This window comes from Arachis ipaensis, chromosome B4 (genome assembly GCF_059453495.1).
Source record: "Arachis ipaensis isolate K30076 ecotype BB chromosome B4, ASM5945349v1, whole genome shotgun sequence".
NCBI lineage: Eukaryota > Viridiplantae > Streptophyta > Magnoliopsida > Fabales > Fabaceae > Arachis > Arachis ipaensis.
The window spans coordinates 28991500-29016449 of record NC_142439.1 but is presented as its reverse complement, the minus strand read 5'-3'; the positions used below and the strand labels follow the sequence as shown (position 1 = coordinate 29016449).

General features: G+C 31.6%; 1 protein-coding gene across 2 annotated transcripts; it reads left to right on the top strand.

Moving 5' to 3' along the window:
• Positions 1–5974: 5974 nt before the first annotated feature.
• On the top strand, positions 5975–24934 carry LOC107639177 (oxysterol-binding protein-related protein 4C). Of its 2 annotated transcripts, none has more exons than XM_016342622.3 (7): positions 5975–6194; positions 21289–21441; positions 22091–22336; positions 23149–23245; positions 23534–23825; positions 24061–24163; positions 24454–24934. In XM_016342622.3, the coding sequence occupies exons 1-7, from the start codon at positions 6192–6194 to the stop codon at positions 24700–24702; spliced, it is 1143 nt and encodes a 380-aa protein (XP_016198108.1). In that variant the 5' UTR covers positions 5975–6191; the 3' UTR covers positions 24703–24934. The 2 variants fall into 2 exon arrangements, with proteins under 2 accessions (XP_016198108.1, XP_088341731.1); XM_088485605.1 differs by lacking the exon at positions 5975–6194 and adding an exon at positions 10711–11309.
• Positions 24935–24950: the final 16 nt, after the last annotated feature.

Below are 24950 nucleotides of genomic sequence, written 5' to 3'. Positions count from 1 at the left end.
TATTTTGGTTCTTTTTCTGTTTGACTCTAGTTGTAACCATTATTTGAATTCTGAATACGACAACCTTTGATTTTATAAAATACTTCCTTACAAAAAATGAAAAATTTCTTTATATAATTAAAACATGCTTTTATTTAAAAGTACTACTTAGTCTTTATTTATCCTTACAAGAATACTTTACTTTAGATTTTCTCATTTGAACATAATTTGATCCTTTTGCAACATTATTCGAGTTTTTATGTACATAAATATATACTTAGTTAATTATGTATCTACGAACTCTTTAAACTTTCTAAAGCAAGATTTCTATTTTCATTTCAGTTAATTTTCATTTAATAAACTTCACACAAATCATTTTAATTTGAATTTGATATAGTATAACATAATATTTACCTTTGTTTAGTTTTTTTTGAAAAATATTGTATTTATATATTTTCATTACACAAATCATACATTATGCTCAAGTTCGACTTGAAATTGTTTTAATTTGACACAATATTCATGTTTTCACTAATTCTCTTGAATTTCGTAAATAATAACCTTGTTCTCTTTTAGAATTTCTATTGAAGTTCTTTGAAATCAAAATTCTTTCCTATTTGTATTTCAATTCTTTCTTCTGACATACTTCACGACTTTTAACCATCCTAGTTTGTTGGTGACTAGAACCATTCCTTCATATTTTTGTAAACTTTGCGCTTCTCTTATTTGGTTTCAATTTGTTTTGATCCAATTTACCACTACCCTTTTCTTGTTTTCTTTGGAGTTCCTAGATTCAATATTTCCTGTTAAGATGCGAAATGACTCTTTCTGAAACGTTTTCTCATGTCTATACATTGTTGCTTAGTTGTAATCCTACACTTTCCGAATTCATGTGAATCTTATTCTTGTCACTTATTCTTCTCTTCCTGCGATTTGTATCTCTTTGAACGTACTTAATGCATTTTAATATTATTGAATATCCTTATAAGGTGTGATTTCTAGCATATTCTTGGATTGTTTTAAGCCTTTTAAAATAAGATTTGATTTATTTTTATGTAAGGTTGTTTTTGACTCTGCATTCCTTTATTTGGGCAGTGCCTCTTTTTGCTGTAACTTAAATTTGTTTTGGAGCGACACGGCCATCTGTTGAAGTTTTAATAAAATCACTTTTAACTTAGCTTACACTCCCTTACTTTGAAAATTTTTGTATGTGATTTAAATCTGTTTCATTGTAATGCATCTTCTTTTCCTTTTATAAGCAAAACTTTATTTCGAGTTTCCTTCCAACAAGATCGTAATTTTTATGCATGCTTAACATAAAAAAAATATATAGAATTTTTCTCTTAGCCAAATTAGTCTCTCCTTTTTCAATTTTATGTAATCTGTTTCAACTTGAATTTATATTGAAATAATGTTACATTCATACTTCTATTATTTTGTTGGAAGATGTTTGTTACTTATCTTTTTTTTGGTAAAACGTGAAATGATCTTCCCTTAAGATTTCCATTCTTCAAGAATAATGTATTCAAAAATATTTTTAAATCAAACTCGAGTTCTAAGAGCTTTGCCTTTAGTTTTGAATATTCTCCTTTTGTAAACCTCATATTTACTTGACTCCGCTTGAATTCGTTTCAAAATACTGCAATGTTTTTCATCTTATTGGTCTTATCGAATTCCTTCAATTCAAGAGTTACCCTTAAAGTTATCAATTGATTCTCTTTCCAGCAGTCTTTATTGCTTGTTCATCCTTATCTACTTGTGATTTCCACAATTCTTTCAAATTCTCGCGAACACGTTCCTTGTCACTGTTCTTTCTTTTCTATGGTCTGTTATCCTTCTGAGTATACTCGAAATTAGTTTTGGTGTCTTGTGGACCGTTAGACTTAATAAATGACACATTAGTCCTTTAGGACACGTTTGGTGAACGCAGAAGGTGAAATTTGTAAACATACGATGTAGCAAAGATTATCGAATCTTGTTTCATGTGGAAGAGTTTTATTGATGTTAAGTTTGTGACTACTAAGATTTGCAAAGTATTTGATGAGGTTGAGAACCCTCGGATGAATTGATTGATGAAGTACGATTGAGAATGGTGGAGATAAGTTATGTTGAAATTTGAATAGTTGAATCTTTGAAGTCGGTGCGAGATCAGTATTGGGAACATTAGTCACGTTGTTTCAATATCAGTTTGCTTTGTGATCTTTTGCACCAAGCTTGTTTTGTAGCTTCTATTTCGCATCACACATATATCCTTATATCCTCATACCATATGAAAATCTTGGTATATGAGACTGTATGTATATATATGCTATAATCTTTTGTTTTTCTTAAAATGTGTTTGAACATAAAGTGATATAAAGTCTCTTTCGTTTTGTATCAATTTTTGAGGACGAAAATTCTTATAAGGTAGGTAGGATGTAAGACCCATAATTTAAAAAAAAAAATATTATTATGAGTTAATCACAACTTATTTATTCATTAAAGACTTTGTTTTTAGAAAATTATTTTATTAAAAAGTAATTAAATCAAGTTTTGACAATTAAATTAGAAATTTTACTTAATTTTATAATTATTGAATAATTTTCTATATTTAAGTTATAGAGCTTAACATTTGTAAAAGAATAAGAATTTTATATGATTTAGCTAAATAATTGAGATTTTAGAATTTAATACTTTAATTTTATAAAGAAAATTAATTATCTTTAATTTTAAATTAGAATACTTAATTAAAATCCAATTAGCAAATTGATAAATAAATAATATTTTTAAAATAATTTTAAATAATTAAATTAGATTTTAAATTTATACATTATATCATAATTTTTATTAGAAATCATGTGTAGCTTTGGAAACAGACTTCATTAACAACCTTCTTGCACCATTATTATTATTATTATTATTATTATTATTATTATTATTATTATTATTATTATTATTATTATTATTATTATTATTATTATTACTCCATTCAGCCACACACATACAGACACCCATACCTCCCATGTTTCCTTCAGTAGCCGCCATTACCCCCTTACCCTCCTAACTCCTTCACATCGGTAACACACACAAACCCACACATACTGAGACAGAGAGAAAAGAAAGGAAAGAGAGAAAAGAGGGCTAAACGGAGAAGAAGGAAGGGAGGGGGACGACCGCCGCCGACGCGTCTTGCCATAGCCACCGCCACCGAGCTGCCGGACCGAGCTAAGAAGGAGAAGAGGCCGCTGTTGTCATCGAGCTTGCTGTCGTCCATAGCCGCCGCTGTTGTGCTCCAGCTCGTTGCCACCATCGCGGACCGCCGCTGCCACCGCGTCATTCATCGCCGTCGCAAGGAAGACCAGGACCGAGGGAGAGAGCCGCGTGAGGAGTCGCCGTCGCCGCCGTTCGCGAGAGAGAGAGAGACGCGCTGTGCGGGAGTTGCTATCGTGGGGTGTGTTGCCGTTGAGAAGCTGTCGCCGCCAGATCCGCCGTTGTCAGAGCTTCTGTCCGAGTCCTGCCGCCGGAGAACACCTCTGCCGCCACTGAGATCTGCCGCCGGTGAGGTTTTAAGTTGGTTTTCGTTTCCTTTGAATTTTTGGGAGCTTAATCATCGCTGTATGTTTGTTTCAGTCGCCGTTGCCGGAGTTCTGGTCGTCGCCGCCGTTCGAGGTGGCTGCCGGAGCTGCCGCCAAACCGGTTCAGCGACCGCCGCTGTGTCATTTTCTTAGTTCGGTAAGTATTTATGTTTCGGAAACCCGTGTTAGTATTCTGTTATATTTGGTTATAAACTCTGAGGTTCTGGTAACGTAGGGTCGTGTTTTGAGCGTTGCATGTCGCTCTTAAGTTGCTGTGAGTGCTGCGAAAGTGATCAGGGACTGAGTTTGTGGTTGCTGATGGTTTCGGGTTAAGAGAAATGGTTTTGTTGACGCATTTTGAGTTATGGTTTCGACGAGTCAAGGTAGGGGTTTTTCTTAAAATCTAATTTATATTACAGAGTTGTGGTAAATAGATATTAATGTGAGAGAACATATGCCTGTGATTATAATTGGCTTCTAAATGTGGTTGTTTGCTGGACTGAATGATTGATTGCTTGATTACTTGGGTAGTTTGTGATTGCTGAAAAGAGATTAGTTTGAAAGGTTATTTAGTTGATTATTATGAAAATGGCTTTTCTTGGTTTTGAAGCTATTTTTGATGATGCAAAGGAATTGGCTGTGAAAATGGTTTAATTTTGAGTTAGTGACTTTATAAATGACTTTATAAATGATTTAGTATTTGAGCTGATTTGATTTTAAAAAGAGATTTATTATGGGCATTGATTCGCTTTGAAAATAATTTGATATTGGAACTAGCTGAATCTTGGAAAATGATTGAGATTTGAGAAAAGGTTTGAGAAATGTTTGGATGGGACCCGAAAAGGGTGGCAGTGTCCGAGTTTTAGAGGAGATGCTGTCGAAATTTTATAAAATTGGAAGTTTTATTTAAAGTAACTAATTAAAAAGATTTGTTTTTAAGCATTATACGTTTTAAGATTGATTTGCCTATCAAAGAAAGAATTTTGTTTTGGAATTGAGATTGTTCATGAACAAAATGAAAAAGAGGAGGATGAGGATTTTATTTGAAATATGGCTTTGAAATGAACTTGGAAATGAGATTCGGATTGATGAATGATTATGATGTTGAGAATGTTGAGATGTGAACTTTGAATTATTCATATGGCTTATGAATTTGAAATATCTGAGATACGAGGTTCCCTGGATTAAGTGCCGTGGCTTGCCACCACGTGTACCAGGTTGAAAACTCGATACTCTGTTGACCCTACGATGTAAGTGGGTGACCGGGCACTATATAAATTCCCGGGAATGTTACCCCCATTGAGTAATATTGATTATTTGAGAAAAAGCTATGCATAGACTCTTGGGGATGCACGTCGGGGGACAGTCTAAGTACAATTCAGACTTGTCGGGTTGGCTGGATAACCGACAGATGAGCCTCATCAGCCATAGGACAGGCATGCATCATATGCATTTGTATGCTTTGATTGAGTTTGAATTTGTTTTGGTTTGCCTAATTGCTAAACTGTTCGTAACTGCTACTTGAACTATTTGCTGTAACTGCTGCCTACTTGTGCTTTCCTTGTCTGTCTTGCCTGTGTTTGTCTTGGTGTGCTACATTTGAGAATGAACTTTGGTGCTGAATTAATGATTGTGTTGTTTGATTGTGTGGTTGGTTTTTCATTGAGATTTTCTTATAAAAAAAGGAAAGGTTTCGAATTTCTGAAAGATTAAACATTGTTTCTTTGAAAAGGTTGTGAACGATTACCTATTGGTTTTTTTTAAAAAGATTCATAAGGCAATAATAATCACTGAGCTTGAAAACAGTTTTCTTGTTAAATATCTTCTTATGACAACTTTGAAACTCCGTGGTGAGACCGTGTGGTTAGGTTCTCACCCCCCTACAGCTTTACCTTTTCAGGAACCGGATGAAGAAGCATTAAAAAGAGTTATACTGCATTTGGTTTATATGCTGTTGTATTATTTAGATTATTTTCTTCCCTCGTCTTTGTTATTACAAGTTTGTAAGAGGGATAGAAATTGTATGTTTTATATTTTCTAATATGTTGAGTTATTATGTAAGGAGTCTTGTATATGAATCTATGCCTGCTACTTTGTTTTTTTTTAAGATAAAGTATTTACTTCCGATGTTCAAAAAAATCAGCGATACAGTGTCGAGTCACAGGCTCCTATTTTAGTGTTTAATATATAAAGTAGTCGTAATACTTTTTGCTATCAGAGTGGCGCAGCCGGAAGCGTGACTTCTAATAGTGAGGGTGTTACACTAACTAATTTTAAAATTTATAATTTAAAATACAGAATTAAAAATTTAAAATTTAAGATGTAAAATTTAAAATAAATAAAATAATTTTAAAAAAACTTGACTGAAAAAGAATTGTTATTTCTCTTAAGATAATTTGTAGAAAATGTTGTACGAATTTAACCACAGCCAAACATACAGAAAGAAAGGTTCATTATCAAACTCTATGTATTTCTTTTCCCACCGAATCCAAAGCCTCATGCAAAGACTCCCTTCAATAATATATAGTTCAATTTATTATACCCATCAAACATATATAGCTTCCATATTCTAACACTCTTCAGAGAACAGATCAGAGCACTAATTAATATAATTTGGTCATTGTTCACCTTCAATAATTCTCATCCCATTTTCTTATTATGGTACGCACCTTCTTCTGATATATCTTATTCTTTCTATGCCTTCTAAGTTTGAATTCTTTCTACTTCATTCATGTATGGTGCCTAGAACAAATAACACAATATTATGGTCAAAATTTAATATTAGGATGATATTTACTTACTAAATCATGCCAGGTGTACAATTAGTAGATAAGTTAGATGTTAAATCAAGTTTGTTAGTTTTGTTAGATTCTTCTAGATTAGTTAGGTCACTATTTTGTGCATCCAGCTATACATATATAAAGCCAACATTCTTTTTTTTTTTTTCCCAAGTCAAGTTTAATACATAATATTTTTTTTTTTAATTCGACTCACCTTCTTCTTTATTCATGTGGTGTGTTAGCTTAATAGCTTTTGGTTGTTTGATTATTTTGCTTTTAGCTTTATTTGTTCAGCGTTCATATCACCTTGCTGATATCTTTCTTTTCTTTTCTATTTTTCTTTGTTGAGATTTGTATATTTTTTATTTATTTATAAATTATACAAAATAAACAACCTAAGAGAAGTCTTCAGTAGTTCTCCGAGGATCTTTTATACATGTTCTCTACCAAGCTTACTTAATTCGAATTTGTAAGCAAGAAAAATGGAAACTACATTATCCTTGAGTGGATAACCATAGTATTTTCATGGTTGAACTTTTCTCTTCTGTTATTTTGAATGATGATGTAGAATAAAATAATTTTGCCTATTAAAAATGATTAATGCTAAGGAACCAACACTATAAAATACCAATTTCAATTCATTATAATATAATAGGTTGTCAAATAAAATCAGTATAAACTTTATCAATTATATTAAGTATACATCAAATGAGTCACTAAAATTAATCATTAACATAAAATATATATTAAAATATAAAATATATATTAAAAATAAATTAAATAACATATATATTTATATATAAATACATAATAATTAATTTTAGTAATTAATTTTAGAGTACAAATAATATTTTTAAAAATTTATTAAAAATGAGTTTTTATTATATTTAGATTTTAATTTTTTAATTAAATTTTGAATTTTTTTTAAATTTAATTACTTTTTAATTAAATATTGACTGTGTAATGTTGTTTTTCAAAAAAATTTTCATATATATAATAATGAGGATAATAATGATTGAATAATAAAATATAAAAATTTTATATATATTGTCCATATATAATTTTATAATTTTATTTCCCATGTATCATATGCCATTGTTTTCTTCTTCTTGGTGTCAACCGCAATAACGCACTACAAATAAGGAAGGTGCACTATAAAGCCTATCATTATGGCTGTTAGCCTGTTACCTTCTTTGTAATAATTCTTGTCTTCTTTTTATGGTCCTTTTCAAGCTCATGCTGGTTTTATTTTTTAAGGAAATTTGTACGAGATTTTAATTTGTATATATTATTTTGTGAATGTTGGCTTTCAAAGTTTTTAAAGTTTTTTTATAATTTCGTTTTTTTTTTAATTATCATTTTCATACATTTAATGAGTGTATTTTTTTTTTCTAAGAAATTCTTGCATAAATTAATATAGATAGTATCTGTATGTATAGAAGAACAAAATGGTATGGTATCCTAAGCTTTAAGGAAATGAGAAATCATATATATATATATTATAGGCTGATTCATACATAAAGGTAGAAAAATGATAAAATACTATAAAATTTATTTACATTTTTGTTTTATATTTTTCTTCTATTTCTAATTAATTAAATATGAATTTCAAAGTTGTTATAATTAATATATATTAATAGACACTAACATATAGCTGTCATATTTACTTTGATTTTTCTTCTTATATTTCTATTTATTTTTGTATTGACTCTATTGGGTAGCTTTTCCTAGAATTATTGCTCTGTAGTTTTGTTTTTTTTTTTTTTTTTAGCATTGTAGTCCTGCAGTCGATCAAAAATAAATAATTTAAATTTAAATTAAAAATATTAAATTAACTTTAAAAGTAATAAAATATACTTTTTTATAAATAATATTTTAAAAAATATATACTAAATTTATTTTAATTTTATATGTAATATATAAAAATAAATTCTCTTTTTTTTCGTAAAGTATGATTTTTTATTTTACATTCTTTAAATGAGAGTAAAAATATATATATAACAAATTAAATAATAAAATAATATTTTATTAAATAATTAAAAAAAATAAAAAAATCTATTTCCGTAATAAATAAACAGAATCTTTCTAAACGAAAAAATGAGCAATAAATTGTGTGCCAATAGAATAAAGTTATATATTCAATTTTTTTTATAAATTAAATTTAATTAAATTGAAAAAAATTTAAAATAATATTAATTTATATGATTTTTATTATATTACACTAATTTAAATTTAATTAATAAAAAATTTAGATACGTAGTATTATCTTTAGGAGGATACAATAATTAAATCAATCACCTTGTGGCTGAGTCATGACACGAGATATGACGGTACAATAAATAAATAAAATAAAGTATATTTTCTTTAATTGGGGGATGAGTATCCGCATGGTTATCAGTTATCACATTCAACACGTGCAATAAATAAATAAAATAAAGTCTTGTCTAAAGGTATATTAAAAAATTATTTATTAAAATTAAATTTTTATATTTTTAATATATCAATATAGCAAAAGTTAAACATTTCATTATTATAAAAGTAGAAAATATTTTAAAAAAATATAAACTAACTAAATTTATAAAATAATTAGAATAATAAAATAAATTTTTTGCTAAATATTAAAGATTATAAGTAATTTATCGGATAATGCGTATTATATATAGTAATTTTTTTATTATAAAAAAACAATATTTATTATTTATTAAAAATATACAGATTTTAAAAAAAATATTAGGAGAATAAATTATTTTTGTGATTAAATTCAATTAAATTTTTTTATGTCTTTTTTTACTAAAATTTTTAATTATTATTTTTAAATTACTGAATTAATTCAATTAAACTTATTATCAAAATAACTTTGTCAGATAAACTTTAATGCCAGCCGGTGAGATTTCCACCGCAATTGGCGAGGGATATTAAATTCTTGTTTTGTAGTATTTTTTTATATATTATATATATTTTATTTTATGCCTCTTCTGCATTGTCTCTATCCACACTTTAATTAACGTAACTCGGCTTTAATGCATTGCATGTAGTCATGTACACCTGTGCTGCTTTGGCTTCATCTACGTGGTGGGTTCTGAGCCTTTATTTTTTACGACTGATTAATTTGGTTATGGAACCTTTAAGCGTGTTATGCTACGTTATGGGGAAGGGTTGTGCTACACCACAATGTGGGGCAGCTTTTTCTCTCTGGTAATAAGGCACAATTCGGATGGTCCGAATTGTTTGTGTGGTATAGTATTAGTTGCAAATCGGACGGTCCAATTTGCAAGGAGGAAAAATTTAAATTTTTGAGACAGCAAATCGGACCGTCCGTGTTTTAATTTTTTTTTTTTTAATTATACGAAAATTAAATCAGAGGATCCGATTTGATTATTATAAAATATTTTTGAACTGAAATGCAATGCGTACGGTCCGATTTATTCAATGCTTTTCGGACCGTCCGATTTGTTGTTAGCTGACACCATAACCTGGTAATGCTCACACACGCTCCATAACCCCGTCCTACCCCAATCCCACCTCCATAACAAAAATAAAAAGCGATTTTTGACTAAGTAACTAACTAATATTTAAGTCTATAATAATATTATAAAATAATTTTTTTGTGACTAATTTTTTCAAATAAAACATGTGTTAGTATTTAATATTTATTTTAAAATAAAAGATAATAATATTTAACATTCTTATAATAAAATTTATTACATCATTTTTATAATAATTTTATATTTGTATAAATAATTAAACTTTTTGTTAAATTGAAAAAAGACAAAGATAGTATTATCATACTTTTAAGTGTCAATTCTGTGTGTTTGATACTAAAAAGATCTATAACTCAAGAAATCACTTTCAAAAAAGAAAAAAAAGGATTGGGCATGTCAGGATGGACTAGATCAGTTAACAGGGTTAAACCGATGGGTGGTTGATTAAGGAAAATTTGACGAATAATCGTTCGAAGGTCTGTAAGAATAAATTGATAAGCGGTTGGTAGATTAGTGGTTGGTTTATCGGAAAAAAGTTAATGGTTGGTTAGACTAGTTTTAATAGAGAACTTATTTTAGTTTTTATTTATGATTCAGTTGTAAAAAAGTAATTTTATATTAATTTTTGTCTTATACATAGTAAATAAGTATTTAAAGTATTTTTTTTGTTAGAAGAAATTAACTTTAGTCTTTATTGTGATCCTGTTTAATTAATTAATTAAAATAATTAAAATTTATATAGTTATTATTTTTTATAATAATATTATTAAAATTTATAAATTCAAAAATAATTTATTATTCAAAATATTAATATTAAAAAAAATTAATAACTTTATATATAACAATAGTGCACAATATATAATTTAAGATTAAACTAATTTGTAAAATTATGCAATATAAAGAAAAACATAATGGAGTTCTATAGTTGATGACAAGTACTGTAAAATTGTTATATGTGTTCAATTAAGTATTCTTTCAACTGTTGATGCTACTGCCTATTTCGAAGTTGGGCATTTCTTTGGAGAAATTAATGGTACGGTACAAAATCTTCGTCTCCCAATTGAAGTTGTGATAAGCCATTTTCGACATTGTCATACTCTAAGCCTTGAGCAAAATTTTCTGCATAAGTATCTCTTTCATCCTCAACAATCATATTATGCAACATAATACAAGCTCTCATTATGTTTGCAAGCTTCTTATTTTTCCAAAAGCATGCTAGACCGCGTATAATTGCAAAGCGTGCTCGTACTTGATCAGTCTACAAAAGGTTGACCAGTTGAGTTGGTTGGAAGTCAATCGATCTATTGGTCAATTATTGACTTTAGTCCTAGGTGATCCATCGGATTCTTGTGGTAAATAGGTTAGCAATAGGCCTGTTAGGGTGGACTGGAAGGCAATTCAATCGGTTAGTCCGAGTTGGTCAGTAGACAATCAGTTAATCAAGGTCGCTCGACAAACAGGATATTAATTGGATTGGACAACGACTGGATACGGATGGCAATAGACTCCATGAGGTATAAACCTCTCTCCCACCTCCCATTTTTGTTTAGTAAAACGACTTCCGTTCCCACTTCATTTTTGTCATGGGTCCCATTTATTTTCTCACGGGAGAGGCAGATACTCGCGGGAGTTTATGGATATTAAATTTTAATATTTTTTTGAAAAACTAATACAATTATAATAAAATCTAATACAATTAAACTAAATATATCAAATTAAAATACAATTCAAAGACAAATTCAACATAATCAATAGACACACAAATCTCCAACATACAAATTAAAATAAAATAAAAATAGAAAAACTTTCAACAAAATAATATAACAACTTTTAGTGCTCGATTATAGTTCGGTGATAATACTCTCTTTTTATAATGACACAAATTTAAATAATTAGCTATTGTTCTTGTAGAAATTGGCCGCTGTATAGCTCGTCTAACGATGAGTAACTGCAAGCTTTTCTGTCAAGATAAGTTATACTTCGGCAATGAGAGAACAGTGAGTGGGTACTTGCAAAAGGCACTCTGACGCTCAAGTTAGTAAGTAAATAATAAGCTTTACAAATTATAATATATTAAAATAATTTTCTTACCTTCCTTTTATATTTGGAATAAGATGTATTCGGTTATATTTCCAAAAATCTCACTTAAATGAGGAATAATAAGGTTTTAAAATGTTATTATATATTTTGGTATTTTCATAACCAAACTATAGTGTTTATAGCCGAGTTATAATGGTGACATATTAGCCCCAAGCTTGGCCTGGTGATATTTTGATAAAGCAGGTTGACCTTTTTGAGTTATAACTCGGCAATATGAGTTATAGGTATGGATCCTCCAAATCAACTTACTTTATTAAAATATAATAATTTGAAAATAGAAGATGATTGAAGTTAACGTGTATGAAAAAGTGTAGTAGTCCTTTCATTGATTGTACTGTTTGCATTTTCCAATGCAATCTGGTCCATTGATGTGGAAGGGAAGTAACGGTCAGGAATTTTTTTATGGAACTGAATGGTTTCATTAAATATGGTATTTTGAGTTATTATTGGAATCCTGAAGGGATTCATAAAGGCAACTTTGCTTTCTTTGAAGCGGTTTGTGAAGTCATAAAACTATGAGTATAAGAGGTTAGTTTGCTTTATTTGTTTCTCTGTTCTACCATTTCTTCTTCTTCTTCTTCTTCTTCTTCTTCTTCTTCTTCTTCTTCTTCTTCTTCTTCTTCTTCTTCTTCTTCTTTCAAAAAAATTATTGGTGAGAAAATAGGAAAGGAGAAATTGAAAGATGATGATGATGGCTCTTACAAGTGGGTTAGCGAGGATGTTACAATTTGAGGTTCTCTTTTTGTGGATACGGGTAGTGTAGGTGAGATTAACATTTCAAAAATAGCTCAGAGAGATTTCAGAGTGAAGGTTGAGTTGCTGCCATGTGCCAGGGCTGATCGTGTTTTTCATGGAAAAATAAGTTTTGAGTATTTTTACATGCATAGCTGTGTTCTTGAAAATCTCGTGTAAAACTGCCATTTACTGTTTTTGAATGTGATGTGTTGAAATAACTAAACTGTGTGTCTTTTTAACTTCACCCAAATGGTTGAGTTCTTTTGAGAACTTTTGAAATTTTGATGGAGTTTTTGGAAATAAAGCCCTCTGTTGAGTTTTTTTTCCTTTGTTTCAAACTAAAGGGGTTTGGAAGGAAGTTTGGGTTAATTTGAATAGTGCTCCAAGTTTTGCTGTTTTCAAACTCTATAAGTCATCCGTTAAAGATTTCCAGGAAATATTTTTGAAAGTAAAGTCGGTCGACGAGAATTTTTCCTTCTATTTGGACGAACATTTAGGTGAGAAGTTTTTCCTATTTTGGTGTTCACAGCCACAACATATTTTAGGTCTAAAAGAGACAACTCCTCAGAATGAGTGTATAATAGGGTTTGGTGAGTTTGTTGACAAGAAAAACTTAATATCTATCTTCTTTTGCAAAGTATGTAGGACGACTTTATTTGCAGCTTCAGCTAATCCGTTAGTCTGTGGATGTTCCACTGAAGAGAAGTGTTGCTGAATTTTTAAGTTCTGTAAAAACGATGTGAAATTATAATCGACAAACTAATGACCATATTCCATGATAATGTGTTAAGGTATACCAAATCTGCATATAATGTGTTTTCAAACAAAGAAAATCATTTGCTGTGATGTGATTTTAGCTAATGATTGTGCCTCAATCCATTTTGAAAAATAGTCAATAACTACAACTAAAAATTTTATCTGACTTGGTGCAATGGAGAGTGGACCAAGGATATCAATTCTCCATTGATAGAAGGGCCAACTTACTTCAGAGTTATGTAATAGTTCAGCTGGTACATGTATTATTGGAGCATATTTTTGACAGTTTGTACAGGTGATGACAGTCTCTCTATAACCTCGGCCAGAAGAATGGCACGGAGAATTTTGAAGGATAGACTCTGTGCTCTTACATGCATACCAAATATTCCCTCATGGGCCTCGACTAAGGCGAGATCGGCCTCCGACCTGTTTAGACATTTTAATAGGGGACGAGTATATCCTCGCCTATATAAATTATCATTTAACAATATAAAGAATAAAGCTTGTTTGTGCACGAAATTGGAAATCACATTTTTTCATAAATTCGCATAACTAACCAGCAAGTGCACTGGGTCGTCCAAGTAATACCTTACGTGAGTAAGGATCGATCCCACGGAGATTGTTGGCTTGAAGCAAGCTATGGTTATCTTGTAACTCTTAGTCAGGATATAATATCAATAATAATTTTTAGTTTGAATTGTAAAAAGTAAAAGGGCAGAACACAAATAATACTTGTTATACAGTAATGGAGAATATGTTGGAGTTCTGGAGATGCTTTGTCTTCTGAATCTCTGCTTTCTTCTGTCTTCTTGTTCACGCACGCACGTTCCTCCTATGGCAAGCTGTGTGTTGGTGGATCACCGTTGTCAATGGCTACCATCCTTCCTCTCAGTGAAAATGGTCCAGGTGCGCTGTCACTGTACGGCTAATCATCTGTAGGTTCTCGATCATACCAGAATAGGATTTGCTATCCTTTTGCGTCTGTCACTACGCCCAGGACTCGCGAGTTTGAAGCTCGTCACAGTCATCCAATCCCAGAATCCTACTCGGAATACCATAGACAAGGTTTAGACTTTCCGGATTCTCAAGGATGCTGCCAATGGATTCTAGCTTATACCACGGAGATTCCGATTAAGGAATCTAAGAGATATTCATTAATCTAATGTAGAAATGAGGTGGTTGTCAGGCATGCGTTTATAGTTTGAGAATGGTGATGAGTGTCACGGATCATCACATCCATCATATTGAAGTGCGAATGAACATCTTAGATAGAAACAAACGTGTTTGAATAGAAAACAGAAATACTTGCATTAATTCATTGAAACACAGCAGAGCTCCTCACCCCCAACAATGGAGTTTAGAGGTTCATACCGTCAAAGAGTACACAGTTCAGATCTAAAATGTCATGAGATCCAAAATAAATCTCTAAAAGTTGTTTAAATACTAAACTAGTAACCTAGGTTTACAGAAAATGAGTAAACTATGATAGATAGTGCAGAAATCCACTTCTGGGGCCCACTTGGTGTGTGCTGGGGCTGAGACTAAAGCTTCTCACATGCTTGGGCTGTTTTGGGCGTTCAACGCCAGGCTGTAACCTGTTTCTGGCGTTGAACTCTAACTTGTAACGTGTTTCTGGCGCTGGACGCCAGACTACAACATGGAACTGGCGTTGAACGCCATTTTACGTCATCTATCCTTGAGCAAAGTATGGACTATTATATATTGCTGGAAAGCCCTGGATGTCTACTTTCCAACGCAATTAGAAGCGCATCAATTGGACTCTTGTAGCTCCAGAAATTCTATTCCGAGTGCAGAGAGGTCAGGATCCAACAACATCAGCAGTCCTTTTTCAGCCTGAATCAGATTTTTGCTCAGCTCCCTCAATTTCAGCCAGAAAATACCTGAAATTACAGAAAAACACACAAACTCATAGTAAAATCCAGAAATATGAATTTTTTCTAGAAACTAATGAAAATAAACTAAAAACTAACTGAAACATACTAAAAACTATATGAAATTAACCCCAAAAAGCGTATAAAATATCCGCTCATCACTTGTCTCCTGAACTTCTTCATATTATTAGTTTCAGGCAAAATGTTTCTAGTTTTCAGATACTGGATATAAGGCCATCACCAGCCATCATCTTTATTAATGTTGCAAATATTAATGAAATGAATGCTTGGTGTAATCAGAGTGGATTGCAAAAGAGTGGCAGTGTGTGATTGTGTACTGGTGAGCTTTGATAGAATGTCAGTTTGGTGATTTTGTTTCCTTGGAATATGATGAATTTCAAATTTTGAAAATAAGATATGAGCGATTTGACAACATCTAAGTATTTTGTTAAGAGAGGATCTTTGACTTGAAAATATTGATTTACCTGTTGTGCTATTAATAAAGAGTCATAGTGTGCCTTTATTTCAGAAATATTTAACTCAATGGCTAACCTTAAACCTGTAATTAATGCTGCATATTGGGCCTGATTATTATTAGCCTTGAAGGAGAAGTGTAAAAAGTGTTCCAAAACAATTCTATTACCATCTTTAAGAAGAATTTCAGCTCCTGACCCTTGAGAGTTAGAGGCGCCATCGACGTATAATGTCCATTCTACTGGCATATCATTGGAGTTGGGAGCAGTAAACTCGACAAGGTATTGTGATTTGATGGATCCTCAGGCTTGATATCTGCAAACTCGGATAGTTTGATAGACTATTTTATTAATCGTTTAGCTAATTCTGGTTTTGGCAGCACTTGTTGTAGTGGTTGCTCAGTTCGAACGTTGATGATATAACTTTGGAAATAAGGTCAGAGACGCCTAGCTGAGAATACTAAGGCAAGGGCAAGCTTTTTTATCTTTGGATAGCGAAGCTCGGCATTTTACAGAGATTTGTTAATGAAGTAAAAAAGATTTTGCATCTTGTCCCCTCCTGTAACAAGAACAGAATTAATTGCTCAGTCAGTAATGGATAGATAAAGATAAAGCTCTTCTCCAAGTTCAGATTTTTGCAAAATGGGAGGTTTCAAAAGAATAGTTTTTAGATTTGAAAAAGTAGTTTCACATTCATCATCCCATTTAAAGTTATTTTTCTTTTTGAGTAATTGAAAAAAGAAAAGATTTGGAAGCTAAACAAGGTAAAAATTTTGATAAACCAGCAAGTCTTCCTGTTAATCGTTGGACTTCCTTTACTGTTTGAGGACTTTGCAATTCCAGAACAGCTCAACATTTTTAGGATTTGCCTCTATACCTCGACTCCTAAGCAAAAAGCCGAGGAATTTACCTCCTTGGATACCAAAGACGCATTTCTCAGGGTTTAATCTCATGTTGTTGTTTTTTACTTGTGCGAAAATTTCCACAAGGTCGTCTACGTGAGACTTGCCGATTTTGGTTTTTGCGACCATGTCTTTAACATAGACTTCCATGTTTCGACCAATTTACTTAGCGAACATTTTATTCATAAGTTGTTGGTTAGTAGCCCATGCATTCTTAAGGCCAAAAGGCATAACGTTATAGCAAAAATTATCATATTCAGTTATGAAAGCAGTTTTATCTTAGTCTGATAGATGCATCAGGATCTGGTTATAACCAGAATATGCATCCATAAAACTTAAAGTGCCAAAGTCAGATGAATTATCAACTAAAGCATCAATGGATGGTAAAGGGTATGCATCTTTAGGACATGCTTTGTTTAAATCAGTGAAGTCGACGCACATGCGCCATTTACCATTATGTTTCTTTACCATGACAATATTAGCTAACCATGTTGTGAACCTGATTTGTCGAATGAAATTGGCATCAATAAGCTTTTTGATCTCCTCCAATGATGCTTGTTTCTTTTCCAAGCCGAGGTTGCACTTTTTCTGTGCTATAGGTCGGATTGATAAGTTAATTGCCAGCTTATGAGATATTATAGAAAGATCAATATCGGACATGTTGGCGAGAGTCCAAGCGAAGAGGTCGGCATTTCGTTGAAGAAATCGGCTAAGCTTCTCTTTCTCATCTTCCTGAATGGCTGAACCTACAAAAATGAACTTGTTTGGATAATTAGTTAAAGGAATTTTTTGTAACTCCTCCGTTGGGGTGGGACGTTCTTGAAACTCGGATCATGGGTCTAACTCGGCTGTGGATGGAAACCATTTATTTGTGCGCCTATAGTTCAGTTAGATATAGGCATTTTAAGACTGATGTTATAGCAATGCTGAACTTCACGGTGGTCATTGTGAATTGTTGCAACAAGGTTGTCCTGTATATGAAACTTAACACAGAGATGAATTATAGAGACGATTGCACCGAACTTATTCAAAAAAGGTCGGCCAAGGATTAGGTTATAAGGACTAAAACAATCAACCACAAGGTATTCAACATCTTGAGTTTTGGTTAGAGGACTCTCACTAAGTGTGGTCTGTAACCACATTGATCCCAACACAGGTACTCATTCACCTAAAAACCCCATCAGGTCTCCAATGGATGATTGTAGTATGTTATCACTCAACTGCATTTTCTGAAATGTGGAGTAAAATATAACATCGGTGATGCTTCCGAAGTCTAACAAGACTTTGCAAACTATTAGATCTCCCAGTTGAATAGAGATAACAACTGGGTCATCTAAGTTGAGCTCAGTTGAATTGAAGTCGAACGGTTGGAATGTCATTTTAGGTAAGTTGGACAAAGTTGATGATTGTTAATGGTGCTCTCTATAGCGAGCATAGCTCGGTAGGTGCGTTTACAAGCCGAGCTTGAAACTCCACCACCAGCAAAGCCCCCAGATATGCAATTGATCACGCCTCAGGGTTGATTGGGTTAAGCATTGTTTTCTTTGTCCTTGTCCCTAGAAGATTGTCCTACAGAAGATAAGTCAAATGGATGTATGGTGTGCTTTTGGATATGACCGCCGATGTATTTGTCCAAATGTCCTTGCCGAGCTAAGTACTCGAGCAAGTCTTTGGCTACGACACACTCATCAGTGGTGTGCCCGTGTTTCTGATGAAAAGCACAATACTTTATTTTGTTTACATTCTTCAGATCTTGATAGATTTTAGCTTTTCGAGGAGATTTGATTAGCTTTGAATTTAGTATTTCCTTAATGATTTCCTCCATTTTGGTGTTGAATTGAGTGTAAGAATCATAACGGGGTGTTAATCGAAAAGGTCTTTTGTTATCTCGATTTTTTTTCATCATCATTGTTGGTTTGATCTTTTTCTGATCTTCGAGCTTGGTGCAGCTCCACAATCTCCATTTGACCCTTGGCTTTCTCTCGAAACTCGGCTAAAGTTCGAGATTTGGCTATTGTGATATCCTCTTGGAATTTTCCTGGGCTAAGGCCGCTTTTAATAGCATGTAGGTATACCTCTGGATGAAGGTTTGGGATGCTCATTGCTACTTTGGTGAAGCGAGTAACATACTCTCTTAAGCTTTCATGCTGCCCTTACTTTCAAATAGTCGGAGTCATGAAAATATATGGAAGATGCAGCGAACTGATTTTCAAATAACTTAGCAAGCTCCTGAAAGCGTGAGATAGAATTTGCAGGCAAAGAGGAAAACCAATCAAGTGCAAGACCATCTAAAAAAGTAGGAAAACAACGATATAAGATAGGCTCAGAAGCATCGTTTACTATCATCATGGAGCGGAATTTTTTTATTTGTTTTTTTTTTTGGATCCCCATGCCATCATAGGGAGTCAGTGTCATTGGTAATGTAAAGTTCATGGGCAATTTAAAATTCCATGACCTCGGCTGTGAATGGTCCAACTGCTTGTCCGATTCGTTGCTTTCATTGTTTTGTTGATCTCCATCTAGTTGTTGAGTTTCAGAGACATGTATTGGATCAGAGTTTTCTTCCTCGTCATCTTGTCATTCATTGTGATAATTATTATGAGCAATCCGAGCATTGGTTAGCTCAGCTATCTGATTTGTCATTCTTTGATTTTCCTTTTCTATGTGCTGATTAGCCTGTTTTAACTCTATTACCATCCGAAGAAGCTCGGAAGGTGTGTGAGGAGGTTGGTCAGCCATAAGCAGATCTGGAAATTTTGGGACCTAAAGAAAAAAGGGCTTTTGTTTCTAGGACCCATGGTGGACGCCAATTGTTTTTGTGGAGGTTGGGCGCTGTATAGCTCATCCGCTGATGAGTAACTGCAAGTTTTTTTCGTCAGGATGAGTTATATTTCGGCAATGAAAGAACTGTCAGTGGGTACCTGAAAAAGACACTCCGATACTCAAGTTAATAAGTGAATAATAAGCTTTGTAAATTACAATATATCAAAATGATTTTTTTACCTTCCTTTTATATTTGGAATGAGATGTAATCAGTTATATTTTCGAAAATCTCAGTTAAATGAGGAATAATAACGTTTTAGAACGTTATTATAAGTTTTGGTATTTTCATAATCGAACTATAGTGTTTATAGCCAAATTATAACGTTTTAACCGAGTTATAACAGTCGCATCAGCTATTATAAATTTAAATATTATACACATTATTAATTTAATTTTGGATAAAACTTAAAAAAAAAAAACAAAATCCATTAAACATATATTTATATAAAAGTATTTTCAAGTAATTTTTTTTTCATAGATTTAACGAGTCCCCCGCAGGACGAGTACTGTTAGTCGTGACTCGTGGCGCAGCTGCAATTAGTGGCAGTGAGTTGTTGCGAGTGCCAAGTGGGGTCTTTTGGGGCCCATGGGTCGATAGGGTTTGTATGTCGGTGAGCCTCTTCAATGGCCAGTCAGTCAACATTTTATGTGTGTTTGTCCACCACACTCCTAAGTCCTACCCGCCTAGCCCACATACATTCTCAATTCTACATTTTTGTATTATTATATAAAGAAATCTTAGTTCTTCTTAATTTCTAATTTATAACAGAGCACAAAGTAGAGAAGGAATAGTAGAGCAGGAGGGAGAGAGAGAGAAAAGAATAGAGGAAGTAAGGCAATTTCATTCTTAATTTTTATAAAAAAAAAAGGTTATATGACACATTTTAATTCTTTAATTAATAATATATGATGAATATATTAAATACTTAAATTTTAAATTCTAATACTAAATTCTAAACGTATTTATTAATCTATTCCATAGCTATTTAAAGCTTATATTAAAATAAAACTCATAAAAAATGTATCATTATATGTCGAAGAAAGCATTAGTACATTAAGGTAACAAAAAAATACAATTGTTATTGCAATAAAATATATCGACATCAGTAGTAGATTTATTATTTATATATAGAAATTCATTATCATGTACTTAAATTGTTTAACGTTTTTGCTTGTGACTTTTTATTACTTATAGCTAGTAATATATATTTAAAATGGTTTAATAATTCTATACATCTCTATAATTTTACTCAGATTTTTAATTTAGTCCTTTTAGTTCAAATTTTTCTAATTAGATTTCCACAGCTTAAAAAAGTTCAATCAAGTCTCTAATTTTAATTTCATTTTCGGGCTTATTGATTTTTTATGGATAATATGATGAGTGCTTAATAAAGAATATTCATCATACAAGTTTCATCAAATTTGATATTCTTTTATATAACAGTGGATGAAAATAAGAAGTTGATTGAAATTCTTTTTTATACGCTAGAGATATATCAGAGTTGAGGCATCAGATTTAGATTTTTTTATTATTTATTATAATTTAATTAACTCGGTTGGACTAATAAATCTCTTTTATTCTTTAGTTTGATTTGTTCTATTTGTGAACCATTTTTTAGAACCTCGTTAATTTTACAACAGCTGTTTCAAAATTAAGAAAAAATTACAAATTGAACAAACAAAAATATGTTTAGTATAGGTAGAAAGTTATACGAGGTGATCTCATACAAAATATTTTAACCAAGTTACATTATTCTTTTTTATTCTGTAAAAAAAATTATTCTTTATTATTATTTGGGTATTATGATGCAGGACACGTCAAATAATATTGTGCTGACTAAGCCATTCTCAGTACTGGCACAAGAATCAGATGCTGAGACAGCTTATAAAGCTCCCAATCTTATGAAACGAATATTAAGTTTATTTAAGAATGTGCGGCCAGGATCTGATCTTACTCACTTTCAGGCAAGTTTTCTTTCATCTTTACTATTTAAGGGAAATAAAATTCAAATTTAGATTAATTATGCATTTTGATGGGTCTCGTCCAATGGTATTTTTCTTGAAACAAAGTGAAGATAAATTGAGAAAACACAAAATCAGTTTTCCAACACACACAAAAAAAAAAAAAAAAAAAATCCAATCTTCTATAATTTTTTCACCTTATAAATCATTTGGAGAGTTTGGATCTCACTTTTAAAGAATTAAGTCCTAAAATACTTTAAAATTAATTATATGCACTAAAATAAGTTTTGAAATTTTAATTACATTAATTACATAAAATTGTATTAGTCTTTTTTTGTTAAGTGATTCATCACATTATTATTGACTAATGTGGGATATTTTTGTCAATCTTAAAAATATAATTAGTATAATCAGAATTTTGAACATTATTTTAATGTATGTGACTAATCTTATTAATCACTTTCAAATTCAAGTTTAACTTCACTCTAAATACATAAAGTCGTCTGCCTTTAAACAAATGACCTATGACAAAAAAAAAAAAAAAAATCACTGTATCCTTTAAAAATTCTATCAAAAATTATTAATGATTTTGTTAAAACATAGAATCTATGGTGAACACTCCATTCTGAGTTCGTCCTATGCATGCATGCAGCTGCCAGCTCTATTTAACTTGCCAAAGTCAACACTCCAAATCTATGGTGAACAAGTGTACTCCACAAGCACGGATTTGCTAAGCAAGTGCAACAAAGGGAAGAGTCCTGTTGATAGACTCACTTCTGTTGTGGCATGGTATATATCTACCAAACGCCCTACAATCTTTGGAGTTGTTCCCTACAACCCCATCCTTGGAGAAACACACCATGTTTCTAAAGGAAATCTTAATGTCTTGTTAGAGCAGGTACACTTGTGTTATTAATTATTATGGTCACAAAGTTAATGGCTATACTCTTCTATATAGTGTACCTGTGTACCTGAAAAAAGTCTCATGCATGTTGAAGAGTCAACACTAAAATAGAGTCTTGTAAGATTTTCAATTCGTTTATTATAATAGTTAGTTTTTATAGTGATAGTTGTTTTAGGTTATGTTTGTTTATAAGTATATAACACGAAAAATGAATAAAGAGACATAAAATTATGTTTAACAGACGACATATAAATATAAATATTGTATTTTGAGTATTAAATTAGTATATTTTATATTTTTCATACCAAAAAAGACATAAATACTATACGAGATGCATTTTATTTCTTCTTTTTATTATTACTATTAATTTTTTATAATTATATTTTTTATTAATTTAATTTTTTTTTTAAATTTTGTGTAAAAAAATAAAAATAAATTAAATTTTTTATTATTTATTCTATTTTATATTCAATCTATCACCAAACAAATATATAAAAACACTCAATTTTTTTTTGTTTTCTTATTTTCAATATCTTGTTTTGTCTTGTTTTCAAAACCAAAAGCAACCCCAAAGTCATTACATTACTACAGGGATAATGAAGTGGAGAGAAGATAATAAATTATTATATGGAAAAGTTTAGGGGGTCAGCAATTTTATTGCATTTTGGCCAGCATGTAACCAGCACAAATGTTGCTGGCCCCTAGCATTGCTCTTATTATATTTACATACAATTTTTATGACATTGATCTTTCATGGATAACATTGTTTCAAGGATTGATGCATTCATGTGTTGACATGTTTGCAGGTTTCTCACCACCCTCCAGTGACTGCCCTCCATGCAACAGATGAGAAGGAAAACATTGAAATCATATGTTGCCAGTATCATATTGCAAAGTTCTATGGTAAATTATTTAGCATGATATATATATATATATATATATATATATATATATATATATATATATATATTAGCCCTAACTGTTGAGTTGGAAAATGTATGTAATTGTATGCAAGCTTTATTTGTTTTGTGTTGCAATGAATGGTGAACTTCAGGTGTTTGATGAAAGTTCTGTGTGGCTTTGGCATTGATTTTCTGTTTATTTTTGCTTGCTTTGTTTATTGATTTCGAATTGTGATATTGGTTAGTGTTTTCTGTGGCTGATTTGTAACAATCACAACCAAATATGCAGGTGCCACAGTGGAAGGTCATATACATGGAAAAAGGAGGTTGAAGCTCCACAATCATGGAGAGACATATGAAATGAATTCTCCTGACTTCTCAATCAGATTTCTTCCAGTCCCTGGGAACAATTGGGTTGGCAATGTCAATATCAAATGCCTTGAAACAGGACTTGTTGCAGAGTTAAGCTTCACAATGCAATCTTTCCTTGGATTTCGGGGAAATCGAAGAGCAGTTAAGGGCAAGATCATTGATTCATCTTCAAGGAAGATACTATGTGAAATTAATGGTCATTGGGATAGGTATGAACTATGAAGTATCAATTAGTCACTTTGCCTTTTCTGGTACTTTCATAAATCAATGCAAATACATTGATTTATGAAAGTACTAGAAAAATTTTAATCAATATGGAGTGGAGGGAATACTATTCTAAACTAGAACTTCAAACTTCAAACTTCAAACTTCAAAGCAACGACCACCAATTGTTCATTTGTAAAAATTTGATGTTGCAATTTCTAATACCTTAACATGCTGCAGCACTGTAGCAGTGAAGAATACAATTAATGGAGAAGAAAGAGTGATACTTGATGCAAGAGAAGTCATTTCAGGGCTCCAGACTCCAATTGTTAAGGATTCAAAGGTAGTAATAGTAATTATCTATTTACTATATGAGATTGCTAACTTCCACTCTTTTCATGTAAAAGTTAGCAAATCACTTATTCTGTTTGTGACATAAAAGTCACTCTTATTATTCTCAATCAATTTGCTAAACCTAAATAAAATTTAATAAGGCTGATAAAATCCATTATTCACTTGCAGTTTCTAGTGTCAAGCATTTACGGGCTTTTATTATGTTCCATAACCAATAAGATATGAAACTTATTGTGCATATTTCTCTTCTAACCTGTGATTCTCATATACTTTGATCAGAGTGTGTGGCCAACTGAATCAGCTATTGTTTGGGGCCAAGTAAACCAAGCCATCATGAACAAAGAGTGGGAGAAAGCAGTAAAAGCAAAGAAATTTGTGGAGGAAAGGCAAAGGGAGATCTTAAGAGAGAGAGCCTCAAAAGGGGAAACTTGGGTCCCTAAACATTTTTCTTTGTCTCACACCAAAGAAGGGGACTGGGACTGTTTTCCTGTTCAAAAATTGGTCCCACCCTCCCCTATAGTCTCCTAGGAATTTTCTTTTACGAAAAAAATGTTATGTATACATATAAGGTGTGAAATACTGTGTCGATTCATTTAAATTGGGTCTATATCCTATCCAAGAATGAGTTAGCGCGGTGTTTCATATTTTATATTACAAATAATACAACTTAATTTGTTATATTAGAAGTTCTGCATTGGTACACATTACTAGTACTTATTTTACAAAATATTGTCAAAATCATCATCATTGGTTAGACCAATCTACTTCTACTTGTG